Source organism: Hyla sarda, chromosome 8, assembly GCF_029499605.1.
Source record: "Hyla sarda isolate aHylSar1 chromosome 8, aHylSar1.hap1, whole genome shotgun sequence".
Lineage (NCBI taxonomy): Eukaryota > Metazoa > Chordata > Amphibia > Anura > Hylidae > Hyla > Hyla sarda.
The window spans coordinates 137,079,966-137,104,996 of record NC_079196.1 but is presented as its reverse complement, the minus strand read 5'-3'; the positions used below and the strand labels follow the sequence as shown (position 1 = coordinate 137,104,996).

The window sequence follows — 25,031 nt, the reverse complement described above, 5'->3', positions numbered from 1 at the left end:
TGAGCCCCTGAAATTCACTCACAGCACAGCGGAACCGCAATGGGCTCTAAAGTAGCACCAAGTTTTACGAACCTTTTTGTCGATTCATTTGAGGAATCTTTTATTTACCCTCATGTTTTATTCCAGCATTGTCTATTTTATAAACGTTTTATAGACTATATATTTTTTATTTGGAAAGAACCTCGGGATCTTTTAGAAGTCTTTTTAGAGTCTATTAATTGCAATTCCTTTGGTTTACATTTTAATCACTGTTTTTACTAACCATGCTGAATTTCTAGATGTTATTGTTGACGACAATGGCTTTGTTAATACTAAAACTTTTTTTAAGGAAGTAGACAGCAACAGCTATCTGGACTTTTCTAGTGCCCATTATAAAAAATGGCTTACTAACATACCGTTTGAACAATTCAAACGCATTCGGCGTAATTGCACAAAACCAGGCAATTTTAATGAGCAAAGCAAAATTCTAAAAACCCGATTCAAGGCGAAAAAATACCCCCACACTCTGATAAAATCTGCCTTTGAGAGGGCTCAAAAACTCTCTCAATGAGACTGTCTGATAAAGTCAAAACCCAAGACCACCACTGTGGATACTTGGTCCTTAAATTTTATCACTACTTACACCAAGGAAAATAGCCAGATTAAGGACGTCTTTCGCAAACACTGGAACATACTTCTGAGAGATCCTTTCCTGCATGAAGTCCTCCTGGCCAAACCCGCAATAACGTTTTGGAGAGCAAGAACCATGCACAACATTATTGCCCCAAGCAGGCTCAGGTCCACCAAAAATGAAATTAACACATTTCTTTCTACAAACGGTGCTTATAAATGCTCCCTCCCCAGATGCAAATGCTGCACAAATATAAGAAACAAGTGCAAAAACTTCATCTAAAACTACAGGCGAAACGTTCAAGATTAAATCCTTCATTAACTGCTCATCACAATAAATTATATATATTCTTGTATGCCCATGTGGCCTCCAGAATGTGGGCAGAACAACCCAATGTCTGAGAGAAGGAATCAATAAGCATAGAAGTAACACATCTAACGGATTTCTTTTACAAAGCGTATCTAGACACCTTACGCATCATCAAGATTTTGGATGCATAAGTCTTACCCCCATTGAATTGATACTGAAAGAGGATCCCCAGAGATTTGATACAATACTCAAACGGGAAAATTTCTGGATTTCTAAACTTCAGACTTTGGTACCTTTCGGGTTAAATGACATGATTGAATGTAATTTCTGAACCCATTTATGTACCCCCTTTAGTCTTTGAATTTGTTCTTTTTGGCATCTTACGATTCTTAATTTCCATTTTTAGATTTCTAGGTATTATGGACATTATGCCATATATGGACTTCTCTGCTTTCCATCTGTTGCATACTTTTATATGTTCATACACTTTATTCCTTTTACTACCATCAACATTTTATAGACTCACGACCATCCACTTGTGATAAGAATTTTTATTAGCATGTATATGTATATCTATGTTTATATTCTTATTTAGTGATTTATATTTCCACACCACACGTCGGTTCCCCCATACATACATTTCAAGCCTTCCATCTTCTATAATAACACACTATCATGTTCATTGATATACCATGTTACTTGTGCTCCAGTGTATATAGATCACATTCCTACCCACCTTCCACACTTGCTCAGTTCTCCAGACCCTAGCAATGCCATATGACACCTTACACATATTTCATCCCCTCCAGACAACACTGTGTTCACATCCGTGCGGGGATACACATGCCCCGGCCTTTGCATTGGCCCGCCGCATCACACGAAGCGTCCCTAGCAACAGAAGCGCAGCCACATTTCATCATCATTATACAGCCGCCCATTTCATCCTAACTGGCCGGCTGGCATCACGTGACCCACGATGTCAACAATGCATCCCCAGCCACGTCGGCAGGTGCGCAGCACGCATCTGTTGCCGTGGACTTATCAACAGCCCCGAGCGTAGTTATACACGCCCCTTTATTCCATCGGTCCAGCGCAATACACATGCTAGGGGCATTTCCAACGACACGTCCCTAGCAACGCAAGCGCAGTCTCACTGCGCCAGTACGATACAGTCGCCCGTCTCCTCCTGATTGGCCCGGCTGGAGCCACATGACCCGCGCTATCTACTATTCATCCTTAACACAGCCGGCGCATGCGCAGATTGCAGCTAGAGCCGTGAATTTGTCACTGGCTCCTTTTAACCCTAACCTATCAGTTATTTTCTACATTCACACAGCATAATGCTCATATTCTAACTGTTGACATGCAGATTGGTCAGGCTCCCTCTGTTTTAATTAGCAGCAAAGCTTCTTTCCATCAACCTGCCAACATCTGTGACAGCCCACATCTGGGCCACGCCCCTTTTCACCTTGGCGCCATTTTACACATAAAAATGGCATGTTTTACACTACACATGCTTCTGATCTGAGGAAGAGGGGAGCCCCCCTCAAAACGCGTCATCCACCCTTTTTATTATTTTTATATTATTTTCGATCAAGCCAATTTTGTTTTACTACTAAAGTTACATTTGGCCTTTTCTCCCGTCTGATGACCGAGTGGGCAGCGCCAGGTTAACATAGGTCTTGTTTTCCTGCATCTTGGAACAATTGGAGGCATCCTTGTACTTTGGGGTTTAACCCCCTTAAGGACCAAGCCCATTTTCACCTTAAATGGGTACTCCGCCCCTAGACATCTTATCCCCTATCCAAAGGATAGGGGATGAGATCTCAGATCGCCGTGGTTCTGCTGCTGGGGAGCCCTGGGATCGCCGCTGTGGCACTGCGCTATCATTACTGCACAGAGAGAGTTCGCTCTGCACGTAATGACGTGCAATAAAGGGGTTGGAGCATCGTTAAGTCACGGCTCCGCCCCTCGTGACGTCACGGCCCGCCCCCCTCAATACAAGTCTATGGGAGGGGGCGTGGTGGTAGTCATGCCCCCTGCCATAGACTTGCATTAAAGGGATGGGCCGTGATGTCACGAGAGGCGGAGCCATGACATCACGGTGCTCCATCCCCTGTATCGCCCGTCATTACGCACAGAGCTAACTCGCTCTGTGCAGTAATGATAGCGCAGTGCCGCAGCGGCGATTCCGGGGGTCCCCAGCAGCGGGACCGCATCGATCTGACATCTTATCCCCTATACTTTGGATAGGGGATAAGATGTCTAGAGGCGGAGTAAGCCTTTAAAGACCAGGCCAATTTTATTTTTGCTTTTTCGTTTTTTCCTCCTCGCCTCCTAAAATCCACTATTATGTTTCCATCTACAGACCCGTATATTGGCTTGTTTTTTGCGTGACCAATCTTACTTTGTAATGAAACCTCTCATTTTACCATAATATGTACGGCGAACCCAACATTTTTTTTAGGGAGGAAATTTAAATGAAAAACACAATTTTCCACATTTAGGAGGGTTTCATTCTCACACTGTACAATTTATGGCGAAAATGATGTGTTCTTTATTCTGTGGGTCAATATGATTAAAATGATACCCATGGCTAGATACTTATATTTTTGTTCCGCTTAAAAAAAAAAATCTAAAACTTTTTGTACAAAATCTGTAATCTAAAAATTTTGACCACCTATAACTTTCATTTTTCCGTATATGGGCGGTATGAGGGCTCATTTTTTGCGTCGTCATCTGTCCTTTTTATTGATACCACATTTGCATATCTAAAAATTAATATCAAATTTTTTTTTCGGGGAATAAAATGTGACAAAGCTGATTTTTTTTTTTACGTTTACGCCGTTCACCGTACGGGATCATCAATCGCGGATGTCTGACATTACTGGCGGGTCCCCAGCTTCTGATAGCAGCCGGAACCTGCCGTGTATGACGCAAGCACCGCTCCGATGCACGAGGTCATACACAGGACGTAAATGTCCTGGTGCGCGAAGTACCGCCAAACCAGGACGTACTTTTACGTATGTGGTCATTAAGGTGTTACATGGGTACTCCACTGGAAAAAAAAAATTCTCAATAAACTGGTGTCAGAAAGTGAAACAGATTTGTAAATTACTCCTATTCCTTCCAGTACTCATCAGCTGCTGTTATGATGCACAGGAAGTTCTTTTTTTTTTATTTACTTTCTGCCTGACCACAGTACTCTGCTGCCACATCTGTCCATTTTAGGAACTGTCTAGAGTAGGAGCAAATCCCCATAGAAAACCTATCCTGATCTGGACAGTTCCTAAAATGGACAGAGGTGTCAGCAGAGAGCATTTTGGTCAGGCAGAAAGGAAATTCAAAAGAAAAGAACAACATCCTGTGGATTAAGATTTTTTTAATAGAAGTAATTTACAAATATGTTTAACTTTCTGTCACCAGTTGATTTAAAAAAAAAAAAAGTGTTCCAGTGTTAAGAGTGGTAAGGGGGCCTTTCCCCTTTAGATTTCCGCAGGAGAGTGTTAGAACCCCTCAATGTCTTACATGAAATAGACACCCCAATTAGGAATCATTTAAAAATGGTAAATGCTGGAAATGTTAGGTTACTTTTTCAGTTTTGGAACATATTAGGCCTAGATTACGCTTGGGTTATGTCGATAAGTTTATGCAAAGAAGCTTCATGGATCAACAGAGACGCTTAAATGCTTTCTGTAATACTCTATCCTTAACAACGATAATACTGTGTGCTAGAAGCACTTACCTTGTCTGGGGATCTCCTTAAGGAAAAGTAATTAACCCCAATGTTATATGTGGCCCCCTAAATTGATACATTTTTATCCATCCAGTAATCAGAACTCTTGCAACCAGGGCCATGCCTGCATTAAGAACAGTTCTACTTAAACAATAAGTGTCTGGGCCCCCCTCCCTTTTATCATGATATTCATTCCTTAATTTTGACTTTTTATCTACAGTCATGGCCGTAAATATTGGCTCCCCTGAAATGTTTCTAGAAAATAGTATTTCTCACAGAAAGGGATTGCAGTAACATGTTTTGCTATACACATGTTTATTCCCTTTGTGTGTATTGGAACTAAACCAAAAAAAGGGACAAAAAAGAAAATTGGACATAATGTCATACCACACTCCAAAAATGGGTTGGAAAAAATTATTGGCATCCTTAACTTAATATTTAATGAAAAGCAGATAAAAAGCAACAATTTGCGCACCTAGTGAGGACAGTCTAGGTAAATGGTACAAAGTAAAAGCAAAGTGGGTCCTTACCCTTGGGTGTTGCGCTTAAAGGGGTACTCTGGTGAAAACCTTTTTTCCTTTAAATCAACTGGTGGCAGAAAGTTAAACACATTTGTAAATTACTTCTATTAAAAAATCTTAATCTTTCCTGTACTTATTAGCTGCTGAATACTACAGAGGAAATTATTTTCTTTTTGGAATGCTCTCTGATGACATCACGAGCACAGTTCTCTCTGCTGAAGTTATTATAATAATAATAACGCTTTATTTATTGTATTCCTTAGTGGGATTTGAACCCAAATCCCCAGCACTGCAAGGCAGCAGTGCTAACCCCTGAGCCACCATGCTGCCCTTAGCATACATCTACTAAGCATGGTTGCTAAAATGGACAGAGATGTCAGCAGAGAGCACTGTGCTCATGATGTCATCAGTGTTCCAAAAAGAAAGGAATTTCCTCTGTAGCATTCAGCAGCTAATAAGTACTGGAAGGATTAAGATTTTTTAATAGAAGTAATTTACAAATATGTTTAACTTTCTGCCACCAGTTGATTTAAAAGAAAAAAGGTTTTCACCGGATTACCCCTTTAATATTTGGTTGCACATCCTTTGGAAAAATTACTGAAATCATTCACATCCTATAACCATAAATAAGCTTCTTACACCTCTCAGCCGGAATGTTGGACCACTCTTCCTTTGCAAACTGCTCAAGTTCTCTTATTGGAAGGGCACTTTTTCCCAACAGAAATTTTAAGATCTCTCCAAAGGTGTTCAATGGGATTTAGATCTGCACTCTTCAGAACTCTCCAGTGCTTTGTTGCCATCCATTTCTAGGTGCTTTTTGACGTATGTTTGGGGTCATTGTGCTGCTGTTGGACCCAAGATCTCGGACGCAAACCCAGATTTCTGACACTGTTGGTAATCCTCAGATTTCATGATGCCTTGCACACATTCAAGGCACCCAGTGCCAAAGGCAGCAGAACATCCCCAAATCATCATTGAACCTCCACCATATTTCACTGTAGGTACTGTGTTCTTTTCTCTGTAGGCCTCACTCCATTTTCGGTAAACAGTAGAACGATATGCTTTACCAAAAAGCTCTATCTTTGTCTCATCTGTCCACAAGATGTTTTCCCAGAAGGATTTTGGCTTACTCAAGTTCATTTTGGCAAAATGTAGTCTTGCAGCAGTGGGGTCCTCCTGGGTCTCCTGCCATAGCATTTCATTTCAATGTTGACGGATAGTTTGCACTGACACTGATGCTCCCTGAGCCTGCAGAACAGCTTGAATATATATGGAACTTGTTTAAGGCTGCTTATCCACCATCCGGACTATCCTGACACTGAAGGGTACAAGAGTCTTGATAGAATAATACAGATCTGTAATGTTGTATGATGTGTATCTTAATTCTGTAATCTTGTATGATATATCTTGATTCTGCCGTTTGTAACCGCAAGGCTCGTATCGTACTTCTCGTTTTCTCAACTGCTGATTCCTAACTGTTGTGCACGTACATCCTGTTCTTGTGTTCTGCTGACTTGTAACTATTAAGCAACATGGTATATATATATGAACGTTGGCAAATAGTAAAACAGAGCGTACTTTGACGGCATCTTGTGTGCATGTATTTTTTCCACACCTGACAAGACGCTCTCCTGGCCAGTACAAGCCTTAAGCCAAATTGGACCTAGTACCAGGGGTACAGAAAAGACAGAGAACCAGTACCAGGGGTACTGAGTAGATTATAAAGTTATACCTTTCAGCTGGGGGCTCAGTCCGGGGTCGAGAGGGTCATCCTCCGGACCGGTAAGAACCATATCCTTGTGTGGTATTGTCGACCCGGGGGGCACTGGCCACGTCTCGATTCCAGTAAGTATAAGAGTTATTTTCATATCGTGTCTGGGACACAGTATTACAGTACTTGCCTTCTGTTCAGGGAACAGGGGAAATGAGGAACTAAGAGTAATTTGACAATCCAGGGTGGTTGTCTTGTTTCAATTTGGCTTAACGCTTACAAAAAACTTCTTGTATTTCTGTTTAGTTCTGTTTAGTGTTTTACTTGTAACTTCCTTTTTTTTCCCCTTACGCTTAAGAAGACACGTGAGTATACTAACATTGCTTTAATGTATAGAATAAGGTGCATATAACTGTTATAATAATAATAATAATAATAATAATAGTAATAATCTGCTGGTTCTCAAAACATCTGTAAGACGCCCCACCCTCCCGGCTAGAGGTAACTTGTTGACCCGGGATGTGGTGAAAGCAAGTGACAGTTTGTTCAGAGATACCGTGCATGCTCAGTGATTGGTGCAATTAAATCAGAGAATCCCTAATCTGTTGAGAGGAATTGTCGGAGCCATCAGAGTTCAATACAGCCAAATCCAGAGATTGAGGCTTTGCACCAATTACTGAACATGGGTTCCAAATCATCTAAGTCCTATCCTCCTCCCCTTCCCGGTGAAACATGTAAGGCTTATGTGGCCCGAGTTAGCCCTACAAGATGGGACTTAGTGAATCCGTGGGTAGATGATATAGTTGGTTGGTCAGAATTCATGAAGGACTCCAGCCCATTCCCAAGGGAGGGGGCCAATGATAAATACCACCTGACCCCCACTCTAACAACTACATTTGTAATCTCGAGAAGGGTAGAGAGCGTATATGGAGAGAATTAAAAGAGGAACCAAAATCATCACTGCCTATTGCTGTGGCATGCAAACAAAAACTAGGTGAAACTGTTACTGAATTTTGGGAAAGGTTCACAGCATGTTGGCGTTATGATGCAGGGCTGTGTAAATTGTTTGATAGGATTAGAGATTGTTGTCAGAAATAGAGACTCAACGATTTGGTGGAGAAGCAGGTGATTTGTGAAGGAGAAAGCATGTGAAGCAGTGTGAGGAATGTAGGATGAGCAGAGCTGACACTGCTGGAATAAATGAAGTGAAGATGAGTGTTCAATGCTATGGAATGGAGTGATGTGGTAAATCGCTTGGAAAGCCCTGTGTATGTGGTCATATGATGGCGTTTATAGGATGGTTCTTATGATATAAAGTATGTTATATATGTGTGAGGTGTATAGAATCAGGAGTGTATAGAAAATGACCAGTGAATGTTTTCCCTGTGAAGCTGTTGTGTTGTAATGAAAATGGTGTTTAATGAAAAATCATCAAATAGTTCAATTTAATACCACGTGAATATATTTTTCTTTTATTTCTTGCCTTCACAGTAACACAGGGTTGATGCCAAAAAAAAATGAAATGTATCAGGAAATGCGATTAATTGTCTGATTATATTACAGGAGTAATAACAGAAGAAATTTGGCCAAGAAGATAAAATAAATATAAAAAGTGATCACTATTTAATTGATAAATATTACTTTAGGCATTTACAATCAAGCTAATGGTTTACTGGATTATAAACAATGCGCATTGGAGATAATTATTTTTCAAATTTTTGAGAGAGCTGTGTACACTTATTTTTATATCTTTGGTGAGAATGTGGGCCCTGTGTGTTGTACGCTAAGTATTTGTAAATGTCGGTATTGTTACATGTTATGTTTCTTGTATGTCTCTTGATGTTATGTAACACTGTCAGTAACACATGTGATAATAGATGTTTCATGGTGACTGACCAGAACTGGGGAAAGACAAGAAGCCAGACTCAAAGGGGCGGTGACTGGTGACACAGAGGTTTGGGAGGAGTAAGGCGGGGTTTACAGGGAGCATGACAGCTTCTTCTTCGGATCTGGTGCAATTTTGTTTTTCAGGGGATATGTGTGTATGTGCATGTGTATATGTATATATGTATATATGCGTATATATATATGTCTACTGTTTGAAATTGAGTATGTTCATAGCACCTGTATACACAATGCCCCGAGGGTGACCATTTAACCTTCCCTTCCTTTCGCATCATACCTGAATGCCCTGTAAACCTCCTGAGAAGAGACCTCATATGTAAACTCAAATTACATATCACTTCATCCCAGTCCAGGTTACATGTCACGTCTGACCTCGCACCCATAGTCACACCTGCAGGGTACTATCCTGCTGGACATTATCCTGTTATGTCCCCGACCCAAGTCCCACCTGAGGTAGACCCCATTGTCTGGTCACATGGTGACCATGATGTAGGACACATTGACTGTACACCATACAAGGCAAGACTCAAACCAGACATCCTCCCGGTCTACCAAAAACAGTACCCCTTGTCACGGGAAAAAAATCAAAGGTATCCGCCCTATGATCAAACATTTCCTACACACTTGAGTTTTAGAACATACTGTCTCTCCCTACTGCACTCCAATTAATCCGGTCCCCAAACCCGATGGTACTGTCTGTTTTGTACCAGACTTGAGAGCCATCAACAGACTAATTGTGCCTATTGCCCCTATAGTTCCTGATGTCACTCACCTGTTGTCATCAATCCCAGCACAGGCAACTCATTTTTCTGTCCTCGATCTGAAGAATGCTTTCTTCTCGATCCCAGTGGACAAAGAGACCAGACTCCTTTTTGCTTTTTCCTTTGAGGGACTACAGTTAACCTGGTGTAGAATGCCCCAGGGGTATGCTGATTCACCAGTTGTGTTCAGCATTGTCCTCCAAGCCTTTATAAAATCATGGCACACCCCCCAGGGTTCTGTTCTCCTCCAAAATGTTGATGATTTGTTACTGTGTAGTTTCTCTGAGGAGGCCTGCCTTGAGGATGGTGTTGTGAACAGGTTGAATATCTGGGTTTTGTTCTGCCAAAATGGAGTTGAGCAAGTCTAGAGTCCAGTCTGTAGCGGGCCTGGTCACCCCGCACGCCCAGAAGGAAATGCAATCTTTCTTGGGTATGATAAACTACTGCAGACAGTGGATTCCCGACTGCTCATAGAGATGCAACCCTATCAGGCAAACCAGATCTAATCAAATGGTCCTCATAAATGTACAAATCTTTTAATAACGAGTCCAGGGCTAGGTCTCCCAGATTACAATTTGCCTTTCCACATGTATGCACGAGACAATTGTAAAACCATGGCGGGTGTGCTGACACAATTTCACGGAGGCAAACTGCATCCTTGTGCTTTTTTCTCAAAGGTGATGCCCGTCTCCGTACAGGGGATGCCGGCATGTCTGCGAGCTCTTTCTGCCTGTGCTATGATTGTTGAACAAGCTACCACCCTTACTTTAGGACATGACACTACCTTGTACACTTCTCATGATGTTATCTCTCTCCTTAAAGGCCTACATACACAACACATGTAAACACAACGGCTCTCTGGATATGAGGCAATTTTCCTCAGTAATCCATCCTTGAAAATGGTGTATGCCTCCCCTACATCTGGCCCTGCGCACTAGTTGGCCTGAAAATTCATGATGATGTGATGCCGGACATACACGACTGCTTGCAAGTCATCCACACTGACGCCTCACACAGACCCGACCTCTCTTCAGTGCCCATACCTGATGCTCCAGAAGTCTTTGTAGATGGGTCATGTACACGCCCCAATGACAATGTTTACCATGCCAGTTATGCTATTGTCCAATTACCTGACATTGTCCTCAAGGCCCAGTCCATCCCCTATAAGTCCGCACAAGCTACAGAACTCATCGCCCTCACAAGAGCCTGTACACTTTTTGCTAAGAAACCTGTCACCATTTACATGCACTTACCCTACCATCACAATCAGTCATCATTCACTGCAGGACACACACACGTGGGACTGATCACATTTCAAAGGGCAATGCTCTAGCAGACCACACCGCCAAACTGGCTGCTACACAACAACCTGTCTCACTGATGTTACCAGTTCTTACACCTCCTTCACTCGTAGACACACAACTTCTTCTCTCTCTTCAGTCCTCTGTTCCCAAACAAGAGGAATATGATTGGTGTTATCCAGTATTGCAGAAAAATCCTGTAACAGGATTGATCTACAAAGAGGGGAAACCATGCATACCCCAACACAGTGCCACAGTTTTATTGCTCATTTCCACGGAGTAGGCCACAGGGAGCACCTTTGAGAAGTGGAAACCAGTCCTTCCCATCATACTCTCAGAAATTAGAAAGACCCCCCATAAGACTTTAAAACTCTCCCCTTTTTGAGATTCTCATGGGTAGGCCTTTCCCGACTCCATGGGCCCAACGACCACTTATAACAGAAGAAGGGGACCTCGACCAGATAAGGGAACAATATGTCACAGACCTCATCCAAACCCTTGATAAAGTAGAACAAAATGTTGTCTGTAATTCTCCTTCTCTCCCACAGGAACCAACACACCAGTTCCAGGAAGGCGACACTGTCCTGGTTAAGACTCTGTCGAAAGGAAAGAAGCCCGGAGACTTCACCTTTGGACCCCCAACCACAGTTGTTGCCGTGAAGAGGACGGCGGTTCTCACGGAAGACAGCCCTTCTTGGATCCACGCCTCTCGGATCAAACTCGTTCAACATCACCCAAAGGAGGTAATAACGGGGGCAGACAGCCCTGACCTTGAAAGCCTACCGAAAGATGTACCCGCTGATGCCCTGGCCTTGTTCTGGCAGATGGTTGAAGAAACTAAGTCTCCTGATGTTTGCATTAATGACTTTATTGACTTTGATACACCCCACGGTGACTCTACAGAATGAATTAGAGAGACACCCAAACAATAAGTTCATGAAACACCATATAATGTTAGCACAAAACCTCACTGCAAAGGATTGTTGGATATGCACCCATGCCCCTGTGTCTGCCCAAAGCATGCCCTACTTTGCTATCCCTGTGCCCTCATATGAATTATTTCAGGGAGACTGTTTTGACATGCTTGCTGACAATGAGACACCATATGCAAAGAACTGAAACACCTCAGTGGGTATTCCTATAGTAGGATGGGTGGGGCAGCCATGGTGGCAGGGAAACTTAAGCAGCCCAGGCCCAGGACCACACCAAATGTTGGTCTTCAAAGGGGGTTCCTGGGTAACTCGAGTAGTCACACATATATTAGACCTAGGAGAGATCCCCACGGAAGGGATAAAAGTTAGTTTTCACAGGACATCCGCAAGTACTGATCTTCTTAAGCCCAGCCAGATAGAAAGGTACTTACATGACCCAAAATGGCCAAATAACACCCTCTTTACTCAGGCTACTCAAGACGTAGACTGCTATAATATAACAGGACACCAACCATGCAATGACACGTCAGAATACCAACTTACTGATCCAATATGTAATAACCCAGATGTGGGCTACTGCGGTAGATTAGGGCAGATACCTTCCTGGTGTTACTTAACAAATGCCTCTAGACTCATTGACATAGTTAATAAACTTATCAATCAACATTCCTCTTTCTGGGAGCTCCCACGAGACATCTATTGGGTATATGGTAGGGAAGCCTACAAGTGGTTGCCGGTAGGGGTCAAAGGCACATGCACCCTAGCTAGACTTACCCCCTCCACCTTTGTCATATCCAACGACGACATTGACATGAGAGCAGCTCCTAAACATATGTTATACCGAAGAGCAGCAGATAACAAAGAAAGGGAAAACGGTAGGCCACATGTTGTACAAATGGGAATAACCAACAAGCTTTTTAGCACCATTTTTATATATCCAATGGTGATGCAAATATGGGATAAGTTAGTCGAAGCCACTAACTACCTCGATGACCAAATATATGACATTTTAGAAATTACTAATACCTCTGTGTCCGTGCAAAATCAACTGATGATAGTGACTAACCAACACGCAATAGTCTTGGACTATCTCACAGCAGCTCAAGGAGGGATGTGTCAAATCATAGGTCCTACTTGTTGCCATTACATAGACACTTCAGGAACAATTCAGATGCACCACCAGCTTGAGAACATACAAAAATTGAGGGACAAATATGCCAAAGACAATGAAATCAACAGGGATAAGTGGTGGGGGGATACCTTTTCAATATTGAATCCCGCTACCTGGCTCAAGGGCGTAGGAGGATGGATAGGGGGCGTTCTGCAGCTCATAATACACATTACTGTCATTGCCCTTATAGTATATGTATCAATAAAACTTATTTTCTTATGTATGAAACGCTGCAAGCCAAGACCTGCTGCAGATACTAAAATCCTCCTCTCCACCTCATCAGACACCCAAGTCCCTCTACTTCACCGTCACTCGGCAGAAGGCTATACTGCCTACATAAAGACTTTTCAAAAGAAAATAGAAAACAAGAAAAACCAAGTTGTCTAAAGTGACAACTGGTTTTAAGAGGGGATTGAAGGGTACAAGAGTCTTGATAGAATAATACAGATCTGTAATGTTGTATGATGTGTATCTTAATTCTGTAATCTTGTATGATATATCTTGATTCTGCCGTTTGTAACCGCAAGGCTCGTATCGTACTTCTCGTTTTCTCAACTGCTGATTCCTAACTGTTGTGCACGTACATCCTGTTCTTGTGTTCTGCTGACTTGTAACTATTAAGCAACATGGTATATATATATGAACGTTGGCAAATAGTAAAACAGAGCGTACTTAGACGGCATCTTGTGTGCATGTATTTTTTCCACACCTGACAAGACGCTCTCCTGGCCAGTACAAGCCTTAAGCCAAATTGGACCTAGTACCAGGGGTACAGAAAAGACAGAGAACCAGTACCAGGGGTACTGAGTAGATTATAAAGTTATACCTTTCAGACACCTTTCAATTTTTTCTCTATCGTCCACGCCTAGGGAGATTAGCTACAGTGCCATGAGTTGCAAACTTCTTGATAATGTTGCGCACTGTGGACAAAGGCAAATCTAGATCTCTGGAGATGGACTTGTAACCTTAACCCCTTAAGGACACATGACGTTCTCATACATCTCCATTTTCGAGTCCTTAAGGACACATGACGTATGAGAACGTCATGTGTTTTACCGGCCCCCCGCAACCATCTGGAGCGGAGCCGGATGCCTGCTGAAATCGTTCAGCAGGCATCGGGGCATATCGCCCAGGGGGGTCATGATGACCCCCCATGTCGGCAATGGCCGCAGATCGCTGGACAATTCAGTCGCTGGACCAATCAGGGCGCCTGCTGCGGGTGTCACTCCCGCAACCCGCTCCGCCCCTCTTCCGGAGGACGTGAGCGGGTGCGGGACGTGCACCCCGGGAGCTGGGGACCCCGATCCCCGGCATCACTGTTGGGATCGGGGCCCCAGGAGCAGCGGCGGCGGCGACGACGAGGGACTGACCTGATGCAGCTGGATCGTTGGAGGTGAGTGACAGCCTCCTGCTGTTGCTTAGCAACAGCTCCCAGCATGCAAAAAGGGCATGCTGGGAGCTGTAGTTATGCAACAGCAGGAGGCAGACCACCACAACTCCCAGCATTCCCTTATGGGCATGCTGGGACTTGTAGTTTTGCAACAGCTGGAGGCACATTCTTTCTATGGAAAAGTGTACCTTCAGCTGTTGTATAACTACAACTCCCAGCTTGCACAATCAGCTAAAGTGCATGCTGGGAGTTGTAGTGGTGCATCTGGTGGTTGCATAACTACAACTCCCAGCATGCCCGTTGGCTGTCTGACTGCTGAGAGTTGTAGTTTTGCAACAGCTGAAGGCACACTGAGTTAAGTAGCAAACCAGTGTGTCTCCAGCTGTTGCATAACTACAATCCCCAGCATCCCCAGCTAAAGTAGTATGCCTCCAGCTGTTGCATAACTACAAGACCCAGCATGCCCTTCCGCTGTCCGTACATGCTGGGGGTTGTAGCTTTTGCAACAGCTGAAGGCACACTGGTTGCAAAACACTGAGTTTGTTACCAAACTCGGTGTTTCACAACCAGTGTGCCTCCAGCTGTTGCAAAACTACAACTCCCAGCATGCACTGATAGACCGTACATGCTGGGAGTTGTAGTTTTGCAACAGCTGGATGTGTCCCCCCCCCCCCCCCCCCAATGTGAACATACAGGGTACACTCACATGGGCGGAGGATTACAGTAAGTATCCGGCTGCAAGTTTGAGCTGTGGCAAATTTTCTGCCACAGCTCCAACTGCCAGCGAGAAACTACTGTGAACCCCCGCCTGTGCGACTCTACCCTAAAAACACTACACTACACTAACAAAACATAAAATAAAAAAGTAAAAAACACTACATATACACATACCCCTATACAACCCCCCTCCCCAATAAAAATGAAAAATGTCTGGTACGCCACTGTTTCCAAAACGGAGCCTCCAGCTGTTGCAAAACAACTACTCCCAGTATTGCCAGAGAGCAGTTGACTGTCTAGGCATGCTGGGAGTTTTACAACAGCTGGAGGCACCCTGTTTGGGAATCACTGGCGTAGAATACCCCTATGTCCACCCCTATGCAAGTCCCTAATTTAGGCCTCAAATGCGCATGGCGCTTTCACTTTGGAGCCCTGTCGTATTTCAAGGCAACAGTTTAGGGTCACATATGTGGTATCGCCGTACTCGGGAGAAATTGTGTTACAAATTTTGGGGGGTATTTTCTGCTATTACCCTTTTTAAAAATGTAAAATTTTTGGGAAAACAAGCATTTTAGGTAAAAAAAAAATATATTTTTTTACATATGCAAAAGTCGTGAAACACCTGTAGGGTATTAAGGTTCAAATTACCCCTTGTTACATTCCGAGGGGTCTAGTTTCCAAAATGGTATGCCATGTGGGTTTTTATTTTTGCTGTCCTGGCACCATATGGGCTTCCTAAATGCGGCATGCCCCCAGAGCAAAATTTGCTTTCAAAAAGCCAAATGTGACTCCTTCTCTTCTGAGACCTGTAGTGCGCCAGCAGAGCACTTTTCACCCCCATATGGGGTGTTTTCAGAATCGGGAGAAATTGGGCTTCACATTTTGGGGGGTATTTTCTGCTATTACCCTTTTTAAAAATGTAAAATTTTTGGGAAACCAAGCATTTTAGGTAAAAAATATATATATTTTTTACATATGCAAAAGTCGTGAATCACCTGTGGGGTATTAAGGTTCACTTTACCCCTTGTTACGTTCCCTGAGGGGTCTAGTTTCCAAAATGGTATGCCTTGTGTTTTTTTTGCTGTCCTGGCACCATAGGGGCTTCCTAAAGGTGACATGCCCCCCAAAAACCATTTGTCGCTCCTTCCCTTCTGAGCCCTCTACTGCGCCCGCTGAACAATTAACATAGACATATGAGGTATGTGCTTACTCGAGAGAAATTGGGTTTCAAATACAAGTAAAAATTTTCTCCTTTTTACCCCTTGCAAAAATTCAAAAATTGGGTCTACAAGAACATGCGAGTGTAAAAAAATGAAGATTTTGAATTTTCTCCTTCACTTTGCTGCTATTCCTGTGAAACACCTAAAGGGTTCATACACTTACTGAATGTTATTTTGAATACTTTGGGGGGTGCAGTTTTTATAATGGGGTCTTTTATGGGTTATTTCTAATATGAAGACCCTTCAAATCCACTTCAAAACTGAACTGGTCCCTGAAAAATACAGAGTTTGAAAATTTTGTGAAAAATTTCAAAATTGCTGCTGAACTTTGAAGCCCTCTGGTGTCTTCCAAAAGTAAAAACTCATAAATTTTATGATGCAAACATAAAGTAGACATATTGTATATGTGAACCAAAAAAAATATATATTTTGAATATCCATTTTCCTTACAAGCAGAGAGCTTCAAAGTTAGAAAAATGCTAAATTTTCATTTTTTTTAATCAAATTTGGGGATTTTTCACCAAGAAAGGATGCAAGTTACCATAAAATTTTACCACTAACTTAAAGTAGAATATGTCACGAAAAAACAATCTCGGAATCAGAATGATAACTAAAAGCATTCCAGAGTTATTAATGTTTAAAATGACAGTGGTCAGATTTGCAAAAAACACTCTGGTCCTTAAGGTGTAAAATGGCCTGGCCCTTAAGGGGTTAAGATTGTTAAAAAAAAAAGAAAATTCCCCAATTTTGGTTCTCAAGTCCTCAGACACTTGTTTTTCTATTGTCCATGCTTAGTGTGGCACACACAGACACACATTGCAAAGACTAAGTGAACTTCTCTCCTTTTTATCTGCTTTCAGGTGTGATTTTTATATTGCCCACACCTATTACTTGCCTATTACAGGTGAGTTAAAAGGAGCATCACATGCTTGAAACAATCTTATTTATCCACAATTTTGAAAGGGTGCCAATAATTTTGTCCAGCCCATTTCTGGAGTTTGGTGTGACATTATGTCCAATTTTCTTTTTTGCTCCTTTTTTGGTTTAGCTCCAATACACACAAAGGGAATAAACATATGTATAGCAAAACATGTTACTGCAATCCTTTTCTGTGAGAAATACTTAATTTTCTAGAAACATTTCAGGGGTGCTAACATTTACGGCCATGACTGTATATGCAGGCTCAGGCCTGATTCATATTTAAAGTTTTTTTTTCTATATGACTTTTTATGTCTTTATCACAGATATTTCACTAAAAAATTCCATTTTACAGCTGCACAATGTCTTTTCAAATGTCTCAAAAGGGAGGGAGCGTGTCCCTCGCTTGCCTGCACTGTGATGACTCTTCGCTCTCCCTCTGCTGACTCACTGCTCTTGGAGCCTGGCAGCCCTGATCTCTAACCCTTTCCTCTGGTTTCATGCTGTACACACACACACACACACAAGATTATTAGAGATTGCCTGTACTCTACCACTAAAGACAATATGGTGAGAGTAACTTAGATTTTCCTAAATTAGTGCACAGGTTTAGTGCTGAAAGTACAGTAGTTTTTTGTGCAGACATTTTCTATCTGGTTTCTCATGTGTGTCATCCTTTGGCAGTCCTGTAACTATTCTAGTAGTCTATTCTAGACATCCTTTGACTGTCCAGACAGGCTTGGAGTTGTAGTTTTGCAACAGTTGGAGGCACATGTTTGGTATAACTGTGTCACAGCAGTGATGCTGCAAGCTGTGTTCCTCCTGCAGCCTTGTCAATAAGCCATATTGTGTCCATGACCCTTGGACACCTTCATGCTGCTGTGGGACTGAGTCCCAGGAGGTTCGGGGACCCCTAGTAGTGGAATTTTCAGAGGCAGTTTTCTATAATAAAATGTGAAAACATTTTCAAGTAGTATATTAGAAAAACTATTTTGCCAAGACATGCAACATAAAATGCTTCTATATCTGACAGTGCCCATTTAATGTTGTGTGACTTTCTCTCTAGAAATATTATACACTTATTACTGGTGTATAGCAATATGAGTGTATGTGAGCAGTCTTCCTCACAATCGGCATCAGCTGCACTACGACTGATTCGCTGTGGGTGTACAGATGGCCTCAGTGGCGCCGTTGCAAGTATGCGGGGGATGTACAGGCCAACAGGTAATCAAGAAGTTTGTCTTGGATAAACTTAGCTCCTGAACAGGAACTCAATGCATCACACTGCTGCAGGACATCGCAGTGGCCGGCATTTAAAGCCGCAGTGTGACGCATTGACCACTGGCAGCCAGGAAGAAGATGGTAGCAGAAGACTGGAGCGGCAATACCCGGGCACCGTGGGAGAGTCCCATTTGCTCTATTATATTCTGGCAGCCCAGGCATAATGGCAGAAAGATGGATTACTTACTGGTAATCTGTTTTTCGAGAACCCATGACCGCACCCCTGGAGAGGACCTCCCACCGTGGGACAAGAAACCTTGATAAGTTTGGACCTCCTCCTCTCCACCCTAGGTTCCATTATACTCCTATGGAGCAAGAGGTAGAGCAACATGCACAAGAAAAAATACAAAATGTACTAAATAAAAAGGGAGGGATATCCGAGGGGAGCTGTCATGGGTTCTCAAAAAAGAGATTACCGGTAAGTAATGCATCTTTACCCTATCACCCATGACAGCACCCCTGGAGACTAGAATAGAAATAACTAGGGGGGGGGGGGGGGGGGGGGGGACAGCAGCCTGAAGAACCTTGCGACCGAAACTTACAACGGCAACTGGTTCCAGGTGTAGCCTATAGTGCTTCAGAAAAGTATGGCTAGATGACCAGGTGGCTGCCCTACAAATATGGTCTATGGAAGCGTCCGCTTTCTCTGCCCAAGATGCTGCAACCGCTCTTGTGGAATGGGCTTTAAAAAAGGAAGGAGGATCCTGACACTTTGCCTCATAAGCCATGCTAATGGAAAGTTTAAGCCACCTTCTAATAGTAGATCTAGAGGCAGCTTTTCCCTTACAATGGTCCCTCAACATACAATCGTAATTTGTTCCAAATGAACGATCATTAGTTGGAACATTCGTATGTTGAGGGATCCGTGCAATGTAAAGTATAGGACAGTGGTCTCCAACCTGCGGACCTCCAGATGTTGCAAAACTACAACTCCCAACATGCCCGGACAACCAACGGCTGTCTAGGCATGCTGGGAGTTGCAGTTTTGCAACATCTGGCGGTCTGCAGGTTGAAGAGCACTGGTATAGGAGGTTATACAGTACTTACCTGTCCCCACCGCTCACCGCTGCCTTGGATGTTGCCCTCCATCGATGTCGCTGCGTCCCCGGACCGTCTCTGCTGCGCCTCTTCATTGCAGTCATCACGTCGCTGCGCACACCACTCCGCTCCTATTGGATGACGACGATGGAGAGCGCCGGCGATGCAGGGGATCCCGAAGGAGGACGGTCCGGAGCGCCGGTACAGGTGAGTGACACCCACCGAACCACACGGGGCACCTTAAACGGCTATCCGGCAGCAGCTGAAACAGTCTGCGCTGCCGGATAGCAGTTTATGCGATGGCCCCGACAAAAAAGCATCGTATGTTGATGCTGCCTTCAACATGCGATAGCCTCTGAGAGAAGAAGATTTTCTGATGAACGAAAACTTTTAGTAGAATCAATATTTGTGATTAAGCACCTCCTAACATCTAAATTAAGAAGACATTTTTCTTGATCATTAACAGGATTATCACAGAAGAGGGGAGAATATCATCCTGATTTTGGTGAAAATCAGACACCACCTTAGGCAAGAAATGTGGTCATCATTACAACTCTATCCTCAAGAATTTTTGTGTAAGGAGAAAAGGCTGAGAAGGCATGTGATTCACCTACCCTTCTAGCTGTGGTAACTGCTAAAAGAAAAAGTAAACTTGATTGTCAAAACCTTAATAGAAACAGACTCTAAAGGCTCAAATGGAGGAGACATGGAGGGACTAAGGACCTAGTTGAAGGACAGAGTCTGGAGGCTCCTGTCAGAAATCTTTTAATGAGAAGTTGGTCAGCTAACTTATAGTTTAAGAAGGAGCTGAGGGCAGAAATTAGAAATTTAAGAGTATTAGGACTGAGGCCTAACTCTAAACCTCTCTGTAAAAAAATGAGAATGATCAGGATATTAGGTTCACCTAATGGATCTACTCAATCACCTGCAAAATTAAGAAAAGCTTTCCAAGATCTATGGTAGAATTTTGAAGTAATTTCCTTTCTGTTTGCAAGTAAAGTATCAATTACCCCAACCGTAAAGCCTCTCCTAAGAATTAGCCTTTCAGCATCCATGCCGTGAAATGTAAATGTGGGGATAAAGGATGCAGAACTGAACCCTGCCAGAGAGTGGGGTCTTCCCTGTCTGGGAGAATCCAAGGTTGGCACACAGAGTCCTCAGAAGGGTAAACCAGGGCCTTCTGGGCCAGAAGGGAGCAATGAGCAGGACTTGAGCATGTTGAATTTTCCTTAGGACTGCTGAGATTAGGCGGAAGGGATGAAAAGCATACCCTACTCCCCATGTCCAGGACTGAGAGAAAGTGTCCACCGCAGATGGATGATCCAGAGGATTTAGAGAATAAAAATTGGGAAGCTTTTTGTTTAGTTCTGAAGCAAATAGATCTACTGAGAGCGCTCCAAATCTGTGATGTATCATGCTGAAGACCTTTGGGTTTAGGGACCATTCTGACTGGCTCATTTTTTTTCTGCTGAGAAAGTCCGCTAAGGTATTCTCTTTGCCCTTCAGATGCACTGCTTGTATTCACAAAACAAGGGGCTCTGCCCATAGGAAGATCTGAGATGTTAATTCCATGAGTTTGGATCTTGTTCCCCCCTGTCTGTTGAGGTATGCTACCGTAGTTGTGTTGTCTGTATAGATTAGGACATCCTTCCCCCTCACTTGTTGAGACAGGCAAAGGAGTGCTTGAAAGACTGCTGAGAGTTCCTTGTAATTTGAATAGGAAGAAGCCAGATGTGGATCCCACTCTCCTTGGAGAAGACTGTGATCCACATGAGCTCCCCAGCCCCAAGGGCTGGCATCTGTAGTCATTCTTACCAGTAAGGAGGGAAACCAGAAAACTCCTTTGGAAAGATTTTGTGGGTTTAGCCACCACCTGAGGGAGAGTCTTGCTTTGGAAGACAGAGGGAACCTTTGGTTTAAGGATGAACTTTCCCCGTTCCAATTGGATAGGATGTTTAACTGTAGTTCTCTTGACCTGAACTGAGCCCACCTTACTACTGGAATGGCGGCTATCATGAGACCCAATACCGATATGGCTTCTCTGAAAAAATGAGTGTGGGAAAGAAAAAGATCCAGTACTTTCTCTTGGAGGGATAGTTGTTTCCCCGACGGCAGGGTTGATATCAAGAAGTTGAGTCTAGGGATATTCCCAAAAACTGACAGGTCCTGGAGGGAACAAGACAGGATTTTTTTTTAGGTTCAGGTTCCAACCTAGGAATCTGAGGTGGAAATTTTTGACTATCTGTTGGAAAAGCAGATCTTCTGAACTCGCCACAATAGGAAGTCGTCCAGATATGGGACTATAAGAATGTCCTTTGTTCTGATAAAGGCAACTGTCTCCGCCATTACTTTCGTAAACACTCTGGGTGCCTGTGATACCCTAAATGGTAGGGCTGTATACTGGAGGTGGACCCACTTCCCTTCCATGAACATTGCCACTCTGAGGAACTTCTGGTGTGAGGGATGTATTGGGATGTGGTAATAAGCATCTTCTAAATCGATGGATGCCATCACACAATTTGGGAATAGAAGACTGATGGTTGACTTGTTTGATTCCATGCAGAATTTTTGTAGGTTAGGAATTTGTTCAGGGCTTTGAGATTGCTTATTATCCTGAATGCTCCTGAGGTTTTTTTTTTTTTTAACTAGAAAAAAAGGGAGGAGTAAAAACCCTGCTTCTCCTCTAATCGGGGAACTGGGACAATAACCCTCTTTTGCAAAAGGGACTTGACCTCTAGACACATTGCCAATTGTTTCATCAGATCTGTCATTACTCCAGTAGGGAAATATCTGTCCAGGGGAAAGGTTTTGAATTCCAGGAGGAGTGCCCAAGAGATGGTATTTTGGACCCAGGGCTTGAAGAGAAAGTTCTCCAAGCCTCCACAAATCCGGACAGACGTCCCCCTACTAGGTGTCATTGTTGTGACTCCTTGGGACGGGAATCTCTATTGGGGTTAAAGAGGAACCCTTCAACTCTCCCTGACACACTAAATTTTCTATTTTGGCCCCCCTGAAAGGGCCGCCTACCTCTGCCTCTACCCCTACTGTCTGGAAGGAACAGGGAATCCCTTGTTTTTATCAGAGGCCGTAACTAAAATATCGTCTAAAGGTAGCCCAAAAAAGACCACCTGCACAAGGAATAGCACAAAGTTTAGACTTGGATGTGACATCCCCTTTCCAAGTTCTAAGCCAGATAGCTCCCCTGGCTAAATTTGACAGAGCTTCGGATCTAGCAGAGGTTTTAACAAGATCTACAGAGGAATCGGCTAGAAAAATCAGCAGCCTTGGAAATCACAGGAAAGGATTCTAAAATTCCTGCCTAGGGGTTTTGTTTTCTATATGGGACTTAAGTTGGGCTAACCATACCCTAAGGGACCTGGATACACACACCCAAGCTACTGATGCTCTAAGAGAACCTGCTGCTACTTCCCATGTTTTTTTGTTAAACAAATCGGCTTTCCTATCCATAGGATCGGAGAGGGCACAAGATCTTCAAAGGGCAAAGCTATTTCTTTTTAGAAATTTTTGCCACCAATAAGGGGAGCTCTATCACAATTTTTAGTTACATCTTCCTGAAACGGATATTTTCTCTTAAGATGTTTAGTCAGGTAAGAATTTTTATCCGGCTGACAATTCTTTATCAATGAGGGCTTTCACTTTGCTATGGAGGCTGAAAGTGCGCCTATCTTTAGGACCTAGACCCTCATAGAGCGCATCCTCAGCCGACAAAGGCTCTTTATTCTCCTCCATATTCATGGTGATACGGATAGCCTTGATTAGTTGCTCTGTATCCTCACGAGTAATCCAGGATATAGCATCAGAATCCTTAATTTCTTCCTCAGAAGATAAAACCTCCCCTTCTCCTATAGTAGACTCAGGAAATGGGGATTGGGATAACTGAGCTGGAAGAGCGTCTGTATCCTTTTGTTTTGTGAGACCTAAGTCCTGTAGCGAACTTTTGAGCTCCTCTTTAATCATCTTTCTGATGGATAGGGCTAATGAAGATTATTCTTGGGCAACTAAGGAGTCTACACAAGACTGACAGATGGCTCTTTTATAAGAGGAATCTAGCGGCTTTTTACACTGTGCACATTCCTTATCATGCGTTTTAGATGATGCTTTCCTATGTCTCTTATCTACCTATAACAAAGCACATGATAAACCCCAATTAGCAAGAAAAAGGAAAAATGAAAAAAAAGTATGGAAAGGTCTCTCCCAATTAAGCTGTAATACCGGGCTGGAGCTCTTGAATTTAGCACGTCCACCTTCCTTCTCAGGATCAGGCATGCTGGATAGAAGGTCTTCAGCCAGGAGCAAGAATCAGGCACCAACTTCTGAAGTCACTGTAGTATGGGGCCCTGCACGGGCGCAGGAGCTGGCTGCTGCTGTCAGCGGGATCTCCGGACGCTAGGAGATACAACAGACGCCGGGTCCTGAAATCCACGGCCCTTTTAAATTTTGGCACGCGCTGAATCTGCGCCTCCTGGAAGGGACCGGTCCCCCCACTGCATGCCGGGCAGGACTTCACCACTGTGCACCGCAACGCTATTCACATGTGCGTGGGCACCCAGAGGACAAGAAGGGACGGGAGAGCATGCCACCCGACCTGCTGGCTCCTCAGTATCCCCCTGAAGGAGGACACCACCGAATCTGGCCCCCGGACCACTGCCTGACCCCACAGCAGACTTGCCGGCGGCCCCCATGGGGTCTTACACCGGCCGGGAAAAAACCCTCACAATATGGAGCTACGGAGGTTCCGCAGTTCAAAAGAAAAAGGAAAAAAGGAGGTCAGTAAAACCCAGGCCTCCCATCCGTAGGACAGGAAACCTGAACTGAGGGTGGAGAGGAGAAGGTCCAAATTTATCCAGGATTCCTGTCCTACGGTGGGAGGTCCTCTCCAGGGGTGCTGTCATGGGTGATCTAGTTCTGCAAGAGATATCTCCTTTAAAGGGGTACTCCGGTGCTTAGACATCTTATCCCCTATCCAAAGGATAGGGGATAAGCTGCCTGATCGCAGGAGTCCCGCCGCTGGGGACCCCCATGATCTTGCACGCGGCACCCAGTTTGTAATCAGTCCCCGGAGCGTGTTCCCTCTGGGACTGATTACTGGCTACTACAGGGCGGATGGCATGTGACGTCACTCCCCCGTGTGATGTCACGCTCCGCCCCTCAATGCAAGGCTTGCATTGAGGTGCAAAGCGTGACATCACACGGGGCAGGGGCGTGACTTCACACGCCGCCCACCCTGTAGTCGCCTGTAATCAGTCCCGGAGCGAACACGCTCAGGGGACTGATTACAAACGGGGTGCCGCGTTTGGATACGGGATAAGATGTCTAAGCACCGGAGTACCCCTTTAACCTTAGGCTTAGCCAGGGTTACCACTGGATCCTCGTCTCTCCGACAGGAAGTGACATCACATGTTTTCCATCCCGGCAACACACAGAAGTAGAGCGGGGCCTGCGTTACCAGCCTGAGCCAGAAGACTCACAGGTAATATCTACAATGCGGC

At 43.8% G+C, this 25,031-nt stretch overlaps 2 protein-coding genes across 6 annotated transcripts in view; one reads left to right on the top strand and one right to left on the bottom strand.

Moving 5' to 3' along the window:
- PGAP1 (post-GPI attachment to proteins inositol deacylase 1) overlaps nucleotides 1-25,031 on the bottom strand; it is a 1,221,194-nt gene that overhangs the window by 1,037,215 nt on the left and 158,948 nt on the right. The gene's annotated exons all lie outside the window — the stretch shown is intronic.
- LOC130284991 (uncharacterized) lies at nucleotides 6,476-13,639 on the top strand. The gene is made up of 2 exons (XM_056536022.1): nucleotides 6,476-8,925; nucleotides 8,998-13,639. The coding sequence occupies exon 2, from the start codon at nucleotides 12,064-12,066 to the stop codon at nucleotides 13,342-13,344; it is 1,281 nt and encodes a 426-aa protein (XP_056391997.1). The 5' UTR covers nucleotides 6,476-8,925; nucleotides 8,998-12,063; the 3' UTR covers nucleotides 13,345-13,639.

Bases quoted from the DNA above. Each gene is read 5' to 3' on its own strand.
- LOC130284991 (XM_056536022.1), top strand. From the start codon at position 12,064: ATGTTGGTCTTCAAAGGGGGTTCCTGGGTAACTCGAGTAGTCACACAT.